Below are 13,344 nucleotides of genomic sequence, written 5' to 3' on the forward strand. Positions count from 1 at the left end.
CAATCAAAGTTGCACTTATAATTGGTTTTACTGATTCATAATAAAATTGGCCTCCTCAAACAAGGAATTCGTTCAGTCCTGTGTGTTTTATTTTTGCTTAATTATCTTCTAAATCCATACTAACCATTGTTAAGTTCATTAGGGTCTAGTTCTTTAACCCACTTTTTACAAATTTATTGTATTGAGCTCATTAGGTCAAGATCCCATATATCTTGGGCCTGAATTGCAAAACGTGTCCCTACAGGTAACTTAATCAATTAATTTGGTCAAGTGAAATTAATTTGATTCAATTACATGCAATGAGTGTGATAGTACAAACAAATCACCAAATAACTAAATGCAGTAGAAAATAAATTTGACATAGGTGATTTGTTTACAAATAGGGAAAACCACTGAGGCAAAACCCCACTGGGTGAATTTAAGTTTATCACTCCCGAGAATCCATTATTATCAAAACAAATGGTTACAAGTAAAAGGAATCCCAGTACCTAATACCAACCTACGGTTGAACCCTTATCCCAATACACAATTGGACTTGCAATGTAGTGATAATCTTTTCTTTCAATGCACGGCTCCAAGTACGTGACTAACCAATCGATGCATGAATCCCAATACATGACTAACACATCAACTTGAGAAAGATGTTGGCTACAAAGTTCTTCAATTCATTTAGACGATGAAGATCAAGAAACTCCTTGGTTATAAAATCCTTGGCGCACAAACACAGTAGCTTCTACAAAGAAGATGAACTAGGGCAAATTGTCTCCGGTCACAATTTGAGTGAATAATCACTTTGTATCAAGTTGCATCGTCTTAAATGGCTCTTAAAATAATCCTTATATATGTTTAGGGTTGTGAGAAAAGAACCCTACACAAATAGCTTGGATATGCATAAAAAACAAATATGAAAATCTGAATTTCGTAATTCTTGATAGATACAGCTTTTATCAAGAGCTGTCGAAAATTAAACGTTAAATCTCGATAGATACATTTGTCGAGCTATCTGTTGAGCTTTAATGAATAACACTTCTTCACTTGTTTCTTGGACAGACTTGCATGGTTTCAATACTAAACTTGAACTCTTATTCCTTGAAGTATTAAACACATCATAGATCTACCAAATTACAAGTAAAGTGTATTTTGTCAAATGATTAGTCAATTCTACATGATATATGTTCTAACAAGTTCCACATATGTCCTAGCACTTAACACAAAATACTTTTTATCCACCCAAAATTATAATGAAAAAATGGTAAATTATTCTCTTTATATACCTAACTCTTGTTAACGGATCTGCAATCCAAGGAAGTGATTCAGTTCTCCAATCATGCTCATCTCGAACTTGGCTTGCATAAGCTCGGAAAACTTATAAGCAAGTTCATCCTTAGTAGACCCAAAAATGATATCATCAATATAGACTTGAGCAACTATCAACTCACCATTTTCCTTTTTGATAAAGAGAGTTTGATCAGCTTGTCCTCTTGTGAAACCACGTGAGACAAAATATTGTGTAAGCCAGTCATACCAAGCTATGGGTGCTTGCTTTAGCCCATAGAATGCCTTTTTAAGGTACAACACATGATCGGGAAAGTGTGGATCAATGAATTCTTTAGGCTGAGCCCTATAGACATCTTTTTTAAGGAATCTGTTCAAGAAAGCAGTCTTTACATCCATTTGATAAAGCTTGAACTTCAAGTGACATGTCAGGGCTAGGAGAATCCGAATGGATTCCATATAAGCTTCAAGAGCAAATGTCTCATCATAGTCTACTCCTTCCATTTGGAAGTATCCTTGAGCCATAAGACGAGCCTTGTTGCGGATCACCCTGTGACAAATAATAAGAATAAGACACAAAGTTAGCAACACATTTATCAATTGTACGCTTTCTTAGTGTAAGTTCATTCATATTTCCCACAATAACTTCGGGAGGGTGATTCAACTTGATCCTTGAGGAAGACCCTTTCTCTTCCTGAGATTCAGAATCAGGTGAGGTAGGAATGTCTGCTAAGACTTCTACAACACTTGGAGTACTTGGAGATGCGGGCTCTTGATCAACTATTTCTTGAACAACCTTAGGCTCAGGAGGAAGAATTTCCTTAGGTATCTCCTCACTAATTTTCCCAGAACCAAAATCTGAAACTTCATCAATAACAACATTGACTGTTTCCATCACATTCTTGATTCTTTTGTTGTACACCCGATAAGCTTTACTAGTGAAGGAGTATCTTAGAAATATTCATTCATCGCTTTGGAAATCAAATTTTACCAAATTCTCCTTATCCTTAAGGATGAAGCAAGTATTTCCAAAGATTCTGAAATACTTCACATTTGGCTTTCTTCCCTTCCATAACTCATAGAGAGTCTTCTTAGTACCGGGTCTGAAATATACCCTGTTAACCATATGACATGTGGTGTTGACTGCTTCTCCCCATAAATTTATAGCCACATCCTTGTTGTGCAACATGGCTCTAGCTATCTCCTAAATGACTCTGTTCTTTCTTTCTACTACATCATTTTACTGAGGAGTAATAGGAGTAGACAATTCTTAAGATAAACCTGATCTAGTGCAAAAGGATTCCATGTAAGAGTTCTCGAATTCTTTACCATGATCACTTCGAATTCAATCGATCTTCAGGTTCTTCTCATTTTGCAATCTTGTACATAAGGCTTCAATGTGCTCAGGAGCGTCTGACTTGGATCTTAGAAGAATGACCAAGTATACCTGGTGAAATCATCTACCACAACCATGATGTATTTCTTTCCTCCAAGAGACTCAGTTCTAATTGGACCCATGAGATCTAAGTGTAGTAGCTCCAAAGGCCTAGATGTAGTTGATGTCTGAGTGCCCGAATGTTTTGCTTTTGTCTATTTTCTAAACTAACATGGTCCACACACAACATTGTTCACTCTATTGAGCTTTGATATCCCCAAAACTAATTCATGCTTAGATACCATTGAAAGATATTTGTAGATAGCATGTCCCATCCTTTGGTGCCATAGTTCTTCATTTAACAATCGAATGCTATTGCACACAATATCAGCATCAAGTACCTATCCATAGCAGTTATCTAGAATGCGAACCCCGCCTATGAGTTACTTCCCAGACTCATTCAATTACTTCCCAGACTCATTCAACACAAGGCATTTCCCTTTTGAGAATAGCATCATAAAGTCTTGATCACATATCTGACTTATACTCAACAAATTCACCCTCAGACCTTTTACATATAGCACATTTGAGATGTCTAGTAGTCTAGGTAGAGAGATGGTTCCCTTCCCTTTTATCTATGATTTACTCCCATCACTAAAGGTGACATTTCCACCTTTCTTGAACTCGAAAACCTTAAAGAGAGAGTGGTCTACAGTCATGTGTCGCGAGCATCCACTGTTAAGGTACCACAAACATGGGTCCATTACCTTGAATGCAGACTTCATCATAAAGCATACCTCATGCTTACATGACAAGTCAGTAGGAATGGTGTTTACTTTCATTTGCTATTTATGAACAAAGCCTTTAACTTTCACCATTCTCAGACGAACTCTTCTACACATTATCATTTTGAGACAGTCTAGTTTCTTCTTTGTTATACTATGACCTTTTCAATGATCCTCACTATGGCTTTCAAATAACTTTTAGACTTGTAATTTCTAAAACACTCAATCAAATAGAGATTAGAAAAGTAAGATGTATTTGAAATAAAAGGTATTTTCATGTCGTTTGCGGCCATGGCAATAGGGGTTAATGGATTACACTGCAAAGATGAACCATAATCAGAGTGTGCCCGCTTTGATACCATTTGTTGGATTGTGAGCTGTGCCATTCCACCTCAAAACCAATTGGTGATGAGGAAGACACACTCAAATCTTTTATGGCATTCGACATCACACCACGCGGGCCTATTTTTAGAGTGGTTGTAGGGAGTCAAATTGTGGTCCTCCCAACAATCCCTCCCTCACATTGACACTCCTGTGACTCGAACCCATGACCATGGCTCTGATACCACTTGATAGGCCAAGAATGTATTGATCCATTTGATAACTTAATCAATTAATTTAGCCAAGTGAAATTAATTAGATTTAATTACATGCAATGAGCGTGGTGACACAAACAAATCACCAAATAACAAAATGCAGCGGAAAATAAATTTGACATGGGTGATTTGTTTATTAATGGGAGAAATCACTAAGACAAAACTCCACCGGGTGAATTTTAGGTCACTACTCCCGAGAATCCACTATTATCAAAATAAGCAGTTACAAGTAAAAGGAATCCCAGTACCTAATATCAACCTACAATTGAACCCTTATCTTAATACACAATTGGACTTGCAATGTAGTGACAATCTCTCCTTTTAATGCACGGCTCCAAGTACGTGACTAACCAATCGATGCACGGATCCTAATACATGACTAACACACCAACTTTAGAAAGACGTTGACTGCAAAGTTCTTCAGTTCATCTAGACGATTAAGATCAAGAAGCTCCTTGGTTACAATACCCTTGGTGCACAAACGTAGTAGCTTCTACAAAGAAGATGAACTAGGGCAAATTGTCTCCGGTCACAATTTAAGTGAATAATCACTTTGCATCAAGTTGCATTGCCTTAGATAGTCCTTAAAATAATCCTTATATATGTCTAGGGTTGTGAGAAAAGAAACCATACACAAATAGCTTGGATATGCATGAAAAACAGATTTGAAAATCTGAATTTTGTAATTCTCGATAGATACAACTTCTATCGAGAGTTGTCGAGAATTAAATATTAAATCTCGATAGGTACATTTGTCGAGCTTTAATGAACAACACTTCTTCACTTCTTGGACAGATTTACATGATTTCAATACTAGACTTGAACTCTTGTTTCTTGAAGTATTAAACATATCTCAGATCTACCAAATTACAAGTAAAGTGCATTTTGTCAAAAAATTAGTCAATGCAACATGACATATGTTCTAACAAGTTTCACATATGTCCTAACACTTTAACACAAAATACTTTTTATCCACCCAAATTATAATGAAAAAATGGTAAATTCTTCTCTTTAATTTTAGATATCTAATCTCCAACAACCAAACATTAAAACCATGACCAGTTAAAATAATTTTTAGGCATCAAAGTTGCTCACTCTAAACTTGAGATTTATTTGTCTCAACTCAAATATGAATTAGAAATTTTGCATGATGTAGATGCTCTTGGCGAGCCTAATGACTTTCCAATGGTGCACAATCAAGTTACTTCTTCCGATGATGGTGATTTTCTTGAGTGATCTTAGTCAATACTGTCGTCTGATAACGTCTCATATATCTCACCATCACTAGACGCCTAGACCTATTATTGGCTATTCAATTTAGATTTATAATCAATTTACGTCTCAACTTTGCAAGGCTCATCGTAATGCAGCAATGCTACTCATCGAGTCGTAGCATTAAATGAAGTTGGTCCAAACAAAGGTATTAATTCTCTTGTCTTTTGTGTCAATCAATCATGCATCCTATGGCCTATTGTGGTTTTGATTAGTGTACTTGCCCAACTACTCCTTCATCTGTCACCGAAAATTAAATTCCTCTTGGAAGACAAAGAAGCAAACTATTACTATCTCTTGCTCCTCTACTTAAGCTAATTATTGTGGTATTGGCCTCCACCACATGTGAACTCATTTTTGCCTCAATGGCTTCTCAGGGACCTAGGCATCATCCAAAATGGCCTCATGTGACAACAAAGCAGCACTCCACGTTACTATTAATCACATCTTTCTAAGAGTGCAACAAACGTATCAAGTTAGGTTGCTACCCCCATTCGTAAAAAGATTTATGACTGACTAATCCAAACTTTCATGTTGCTTCTATTGATCATATTGCTAACATCATCACTAAGCCTCCTGGTAAATACCAATTTCATCATCTTAGTGGCAAGTTGGGCATCTATGACATATGCGCTCCAATTTGAGGGAGAGTATTGGGTGATCCAAAGAGGATTCAGATCTCATCAACCAATATATCAAATATTTCCTAATTAATTTTTTTGACTTTTAAAATAAACCTTTTGATTTGTAGTACCTTTTTTTGATTCCATGATTTGATGTACTTAAAATCATTAAAATCTCTCATTGATTTGAGGAAATCAAATATCTAAAAGCTCTCCCATTAAATCTCTTGATTATTGTATCAAATCTCTAAAATCTTTTTTTTTTTTTTCATACTTATTGTCCTATATTACAAAGAGACCTAAAACTGTGTATTTGTATTATTAAAAAAAATGGTGAAGTGAATAAGAGAAAAGGAGCCTGTGAGTGCTCTTTTCCGTTTATGTGCTGAACCACTAAAATGTTGAGTTCTATCTTCTCACCATATTTTACAACCTCTTAGCCAAAGAAAGGAAGATCAACTTTCCCAAAAAAAAAAGAAAAATGAAGAAGAAGATCAACCATTCTAAAAGCTCTCAAAATCCGACAGAAATTCAAGAGAAATTAATGAGTGAATTTCCTTGCTCCTCATCCTACAGCAATGTTATCAAATACATTGAAAGTGGATTTAAAATCTGTCGGTCCCATAAAAGACCTTTAACCGTGGGACGTCGTCAAAATAACTAACTTGATCGATCATTGATCACCATATATATCTTTGTTCAACTCGACAAGGGTTGGTCCATATATGTTATGGGCTATACTGATCCATGGCTTCATGCACTCGCGAACTTTGCATGGTAAGCTGTCAGCCACGCTTGAGTAAAAGTTGAATCAGTACTACTAATGTTGAAAAATCAAAACCCTAGAGAGTTGTCAACTTAATTATTATCAGTACTAATGTTGGTGTACATATCCGTATTAAATGATTCGAAAAGTAACTGTCAAGGCATTGACATGAGGACAAAATCAATGAATGTGCATTAACAAGGGTTGTCCATTGATGGACATATACATATCAGGATTTGGACGAGTTTCTTAAGATCAAGGTTACTTGCTGTCTTCATTATCACTACGTAATCTGGTTTGAAAGCCATGGTAATTCATAATTGGCTTACATCTTGGCCCTCCACGTGAATACAAGTTCTAGTGTCAGTACTCAGTAGTGTGTGTACTATGTACCTCTCCTCCTTCCGAGTTTGATGGCTCAATGAAGAGCAGGACAGCTAGCGTATGCTCTCAGTCTTTCATGGATGTCCTTGTTGAGAATTTAGTTAGCCCTGTCCAGATAGCTTTGGTCAGCAAAATGGTTCAAAAATGGAGCCTGATAGGGATTCCATATATGAACAGATTTATATGGCAGTCATCTAAAGAGTTTAAGCCCTAAAAAAAATTCACCACATAATTTAAATTTCCTTTGTGATTTGATTTCCGGATTGGTTTAACCAGTCCTCTAATTTACTTTGTTTCGCTTCTTTTTCCACACAAATATAGGAATTCCTTATCCTCTCTTGAAAGCACACTATACTATCTATATAAAGCAAGAAAGTGTCATATGTAAATGTTTTCATGCCCCTAAAGTTGTTTTAGTCTCGTATAATTTAGTTTGAAAAACTAATTTAATTTAGATGAAAGTATTTTAAAATGACACTGAACTTTGGGTTTTCTGTGAAAAATCATTGCATTCTTTAAGTGTTGTCCAAACACTTGAAAAGTCACTTTCTCAACTGACATTATTATTTTTCTAACCCCCACAAGCCTCAAGTACCTGGTGTCCTAGAAAAAAGGGAGGAAAAGAACATAAATAAAAGACAAAAAAAAGAAGAAGTAAGAAGTCATAATTGTATTTTTGCATTCATGCAACACATGATAATAAATATATATTGAGTGATACTAAGAATATTATAAATTTTGATACATAAATCTTATAAACGGATATATCACTGATTACAAAAAAATAAGTAAATAATGAGGGAGAAAATTGTGAGGTTCAAACTACAGATATATGGAACTACAAATAATACCATTACCACTAAATTATCATTTGAAAGGAGAAAAGTGATTTAAACATTTATTTTTTATATTGTTGAGATCTATTGAATATATTTATTGTCACTTCAATATATAAATATTTTATTATAAAATTTATAGTATCTTTAATATTTTACATATGTGTTAACATTTTATAATAAAATTTATAGTATCTTTTATATTTTTCATGTGTTAAGCACGCACAAGGATCCATATATGGTGCAAGCTCATAGCAAAAAAGAGCTATTTATTACATGAAGAACCTATAGATTTCTTTCTCCATTTGTACATAAATATCCTATTCATATATTCCACCACCACTTCCAAGACTGCAAATTCAAAAAATATACACACATTTACAGGAATTAAGTTTTACAGAGTCTGTGTACGAAATAGCTAACTTGCATATTCATGAAAATCATCAATCAACCTAGCTATTTCAAAAAGTATCATTACAATATACAATCCCCAACATCAATTATGAATTCAACCACTAAGCTTTGTATTATTTTCTGCTAGTATACCCCCACAATAACTTTCTTCTTTCTCTAGAATAAGAATGCTTCTCCTTTTTCACTAGGATCAATGCATTAGTAGAGAGAGTAGAAAGTGAAACTGAAAAATTACTAATTTCTCCATTTCCTTTTCTTGGCCTGTTAAGTCATTTAACTAGTTATAGTTACCTGCAGTATCAAGATAACACTTGGAAATGATTTGGAGAGCTAAAATAAGAGAATTTGAAAGTGGGCAATTATATCCAAATTTATCAGGCCACAAAATCTGGTAACAATTGGGCAGCAAACCTCTTTCTGTTTTGAATGTCAATGTTGTCATAGCCGGTGTTAGAATGAGAAGGCTGTGGGGTACTGATGCCACAAAAGTCAGTTTCACCAGTCCCCATTTCCAGTCTCCTTCCCATATGAATATTCTGGTGCGTGAGGTAGCTTTGCTGAGTTCCTGATAGAGATAGGTTCTCACAGTGAGGAAGGCCAAGAGTGAGCGAAACAGCATTTCCAGGAAATCTTTGTGCCAATTGCTCAGGATTAAACCTTCCAATGTCTCCTATTGGATATGCACCAAACCCACCACCATGAGTGCCACTAATTAAAGAGTAATCATCCTTGGCTTGCCTTTGATCACTTCCAAAACTTGTACTAATTTCTCTACTTGTTTCTTCGGGTTTCATTTCCATGTCCATTGAGAGGAGATTATTTGGAGAATATTTCTGAAATTCAGAAGTACTCCTTGGCTTCTTTGGACTTCTTTGCATGTCAGATAGTCCTACTAGGTGGAAGCCTGATGAATTATGACCTTGAATGGATCCTCCCATGGAGGATTTTGACATTGAAGAAGAATTTGAGATTTCATTAGGATCAGAAGCCATTTGGTTGGTGAAGTTTTCTGCTTTTGATTGGAGGGCTTTCATTTGATCAAGTCTAGTGGCAGCAGTACTGTCTGCGGGAGCAATTGTTGTTGACCCCTCCTTGTTGGATTCTCTTTTGTTTATATTGTCCTCAGAATCATTTCTCTCATGTTCCTTGATTTCTTCTAAGTACATTTCTTCTACCATAGGCTTCCAGAGCCTAACTCGGGCATTTATGAACCAGTTAGACACCTGCAATATTAGACAACTAATATAATTTAGTCCCTTGCTTTAATTAGTTTGGTTTTCCTTAACTTGGAGTTTGAGGAGGTGAGGGAAAAAAAAAACACAGAAGAAACAACACATGAATAATTCAAAATATTTCTTTATAATCCATTATATCTATATTACCTGGCTGCGAGTTAGCCCAGTTTGCTTTGCAAGCACAACTTTATCTGAATCCTTGGGATACCTGCAAACGCATGTGGAAATTAAATATTGCAATAAAGCCAAACATCATAATATAAACTTTTTGTTAATGAAAATGTTAAACGTATATCGATTTGAAGTTTACAAATTAATGTGACAATAAATGTGATGTAAAATTATGAACATACGGGTGTAGAAAGTGGTCGAAAAGCCAAGCACGTAGAACAGAAACTGCTCGTTCAGGCAATCCTCTTTGGGGTCTCCAAGCATTATGTTGCAACATTCCTAACTGTTGTAAAGCCCGCTGTTGACGTAGCTGCTGATCCACATACTTCAATCTAGAGCCACCCTCAGTCTTAACTCCTAAGCAATCCTGATCCTCACCCAAGCTCTTGCTTGTGGCTTTTATTTGTGAGGAAATTGTATCTTTGAGACATCGGAATTGCTTTGAGATCGTTTGCAAAGCAAGGGCTGTGTATGATCTTGCTGAACCTAAACCTGCTGCCTGCTCAAATGATGAAACCACAATATGCATTTGGTGGTGGTACTGTCTGTATCTCTGCTCCACCTTCGAAAGTTCAAAACAAAGAAAGCATTAAAAATTATGAGACTCCAAATTTCAAAGTTTGTCTTACTCTTTGATCAGTTTGGATACTATATGTGTGCTACTATCAGTCCCCTTATCTTTTTCCCTTGCCAAATTTATTTTATTCGAATTAATAAATACAAAGTCAGCAGGATAATCCTGAACGAGCTTGAATGGGCCCAAAACCCACCAATGATTCACATTCTCTTTTATATTTTAATCAAGGAATAATAAAAATATAAAATATAGCAAAAGATAAGGCATGGATTTGCCTAGTTCTTACAAATAGTGTTGCAGAGTGAAATTACAAATTTATATTTTCCTGAATCTTAAATGACAGGTTTACATAGATTACATGTTTTCACAGATTACCAGAGTTCCAGTCCAGACTCAATTAAAAATAAAACCAAAATTCAACTACAAAGTGTTTCCAATTTTAAATATCAAACACAGTTGGATTGACAAAATCTGGATACACATACCTCTATTAAAAAAATAGAAAGAAAGAAAAAAAAAAGTATACCTCATCAAGCATGGTAACAAGCTTTGTCTTCTTCATCTGAAGCTCCTGTCTTTGCGCGGTGGTGAGCTCAGCTCCTTGCTTAGCTCCGCTACTCTCACCCGGATCATCTCCAATCACGGCCGTTGATTCTTTATTCATCTTCATCTTATCTTTGTTCCCCTCCATGGAGTCCACTTTGATTTCGTTTCCAACATTCACAACATCATCAAGAAGCTCCTGTGCAGCCTTCAAGTACTTAGACCCCAAAATAACACTCTGCACACCCGAAATCCCATTCGACATGGCCGACACTGAGGACGGAGAATTCCCGGACACCCTCAAATCTTCACCACTCGTCGGAACGTCATGCTCGCCGCCGCCGCCGCCAGCTGAAAGTACTGACCTGTTATTATAAAAAGCAGTCTGCTGAGACGACAGGCTGAGCGACAAACCCTGCTGCTGCTGCTGATTCAGACTCGGCCCCAGGCCTCGAAAACCCATCTCCGGGCCACTACCGGAGCTGCTGGCCACCGTCACTGAAGCCGCTTGATCCATCAATGGACCCCACAAGTTGTAGTGAACACGAGGGGCCGAGATGGCATGAAGGGCCGGAATTTCTTGCTGCCCAAGCAAGGATTGACGGCTGGGATCGTTGGAATTGTTTGGGGCTAGCGGGATTCCAACCAGGTGTTGGTTCTGGGGCGGCGCGTGAGATAGGGTGGATGGGTTGAGCGCGTTGGTAATGGATGCAGCAGGGTTGAGGAAGAGAATGTTGGGTGCAGAGTGTTGATTTTGGGTGTCCGAGTAGGGTACGTAGTTGGGGTTGGGGTTTGGGTTCATGAGGTAAAGTGTGTGTAGCCCATCAGAGCCAGGGTTGGCTTGGATTTCTGAGTGAAAGTACGTCGCCATGGATTTGATTTCTGACAAAAATAAAGCTGCGCAGATAGATTATTTTCACAGTAACTGTACGGACACGCCAATAAAGCTGCGCAGAGAATCTTCCTTTCTCTTCTTACACATGTGAGTTGTACGGACGGTATGACTGACGGCAGAACGTACGGATCCTGGTGAAAAAGCAAGAGAGAAAAAGCTGATGATCAATCCCTGAATTACTCTGTAGATCGCAAACATTTTTTATACAAAAAACCCATCAAGGAAAAAAGTGTTTTTGAAACAATGATTTTTGGAAAAAAAAAAATGCAAATCTTTCAAAGACTGCAAAGAAGATCCGAAAGAAAGAAGAAGAAGAAGAAGAAGAATGATGTAGATGTAATATATGTAACTAGATAGATATATGTTGTTTTGATATATAGGGAATAGGGAATAGAAAGAGAAAGAAACGTTAGTTTAAGGAATTAGATGATGATGATTTAGACTGACACAAAACCCATCAAAGATCATAACGAAAAGAAAGAAATAAAATATTGTAGAAAAAGAAAAGAAAACCCATCAAGATGCTTGAAGACTAGTAGTACAAGGCGCAGAGTACCAACCAATTATGGCTAAAATACACACGAGGGAGAGGATACATCTGAGCACATGTCAGTCTATCTCTCTGACTGTCTATCATGGGTTTGGGAGCAATATTCTCTTTAGGCTTTGAGAGTTTGCTACTTTGCTAGCTCGTCATAGTACTAAAACAAACTCTGCAATTCTCTTACAAATGAAAATGATATAACAAATAAAAGACAGAGAGTTTTTAAGTGTCTCACAGAAAATTCTATGAATCTTAAAAAAAAGGAAAAAAAGAAAAAGAAAATAAGACAGCTGAAGATATTAATTGCTTTTTTTTTTTTCCATGTTTACCCTTCTATTTCTTTTATGTCTCACTGTTTTGTGATAGGTGCCTGATCAGATGGATTAGAAAAAAAAAAGAAATAGAAAACTTGAGGGATCCCTTTCAAATCATTTGATGCAAGCACGTTTGATGTAAAACTATAAAATTTAAAAAAGAAAAAAGAAAAAAAAGAAGAAGCAAGAGAGAGAGAGAGAGAGAGAGAGAGAGATGTAAAAACTTTAAATAAAAAAATAAAAAACAGTAAGGGGAAAGTGGGTCAACAGGACATTACAAACAGAGAAACGAGGAAACGTCGACTTCCACCAAGGCATAATAATAGAGTAAGAACGAGTGATCAGGTCTTGGTGAAGTCTCTTGGCCTTTGTTACCTTATAATATCTGTTTGTCTTTCATTCACTTTTTCTTTCCAATTTATTTTCTTTCTTTTCTATTTTCTTTTTATTTTTTGTGGTTGGCTGCAAGAGTTGGAAGATAGAAGTGATACACCTCAACCAACCATCAACACACAAGTTTGTTAGATGAATATGATAGCACTCTTTTGGAAATTAAATACTTGTACTTTCTCTCTCTTTCCTCGAACCATACTTTTTCTCATAAGAAAGATCAGATTATATCATTAAACTACACCTTTATAAAAAAAAAAAATTGTAAAATGCTTAAGTCAATACAAATTTTACTACAAAATGTTTACAAATTAGTGTGACATTGAATGTAAATGATGGAATTCAGTAG

At 36.2% G+C, this 13,344-nt stretch overlaps 1 protein-coding gene across 2 annotated transcripts; it reads right to left on the bottom strand.

Moving 5' to 3' along the window:
- Positions 1–6,752: 6,752 nt before the first annotated feature.
- LOC136063872 (BEL1-like homeodomain protein 1) lies at positions 6,753–12,514 on the bottom strand. 2 transcript variants are annotated; one of them, XM_065764867.1, is made up of 6 exons: positions 12,308–12,514; positions 10,836–11,878; positions 9,915–10,294; positions 9,709–9,769; positions 8,738–9,549; positions 6,753–7,183 (listed from the first exon to the last, which is right to left on the bottom strand). In XM_065764867.1, exons 2-6 carry the CDS (start codon positions 11,721–11,723, stop codon positions 7,174–7,176), a joined length of 2,151 nt encoding a protein of 716 aa, XP_065620939.1. In that variant the 5' UTR covers positions 11,724–11,878; positions 12,308–12,514; the 3' UTR covers positions 6,753–7,173. The 2 variants fall into 2 exon arrangements, with proteins under 2 accessions (XP_065620939.1, XP_065620938.1); XM_065764866.1 differs by lacking the exon at positions 6,753–7,183 and having other exon boundaries at positions 8,271–9,549; positions 12,308–12,513.
- Positions 12,515–13,344: the final 830 nt, after the last annotated feature.

Source organism: Quercus suber, unplaced genomic scaffold, assembly GCF_002906115.3.
Source record: "Quercus suber isolate HL8 unplaced genomic scaffold, Cork oak 2.0 scaffold_589, whole genome shotgun sequence".
NCBI lineage: Eukaryota > Viridiplantae > Streptophyta > Magnoliopsida > Fagales > Fagaceae > Quercus > Quercus suber.

Bases quoted from the DNA above. Each gene is read 5' to 3' on its own strand.
- LOC136063872 (XM_065764866.1), bottom strand. From the start codon at position 11,723: ATGGCGACGTACTTTCACTCAGAAATCCAAGCCAACCCTGGCTCTGAT. The intron at 10,295-10,835 runs GTATACTTTTTT...GAACTTTCGAAG, and splicing joins TTGTTACCATGCTTGATGAG to GTGGAGCAGAGATACAGACA. The intron at 9,770-9,914 runs GTATGTTCATAA...ATGCGTTTGCAG, and splicing joins TTCGACCACTTTCTACACCC to GTATCCCAAGGATTCAGATA.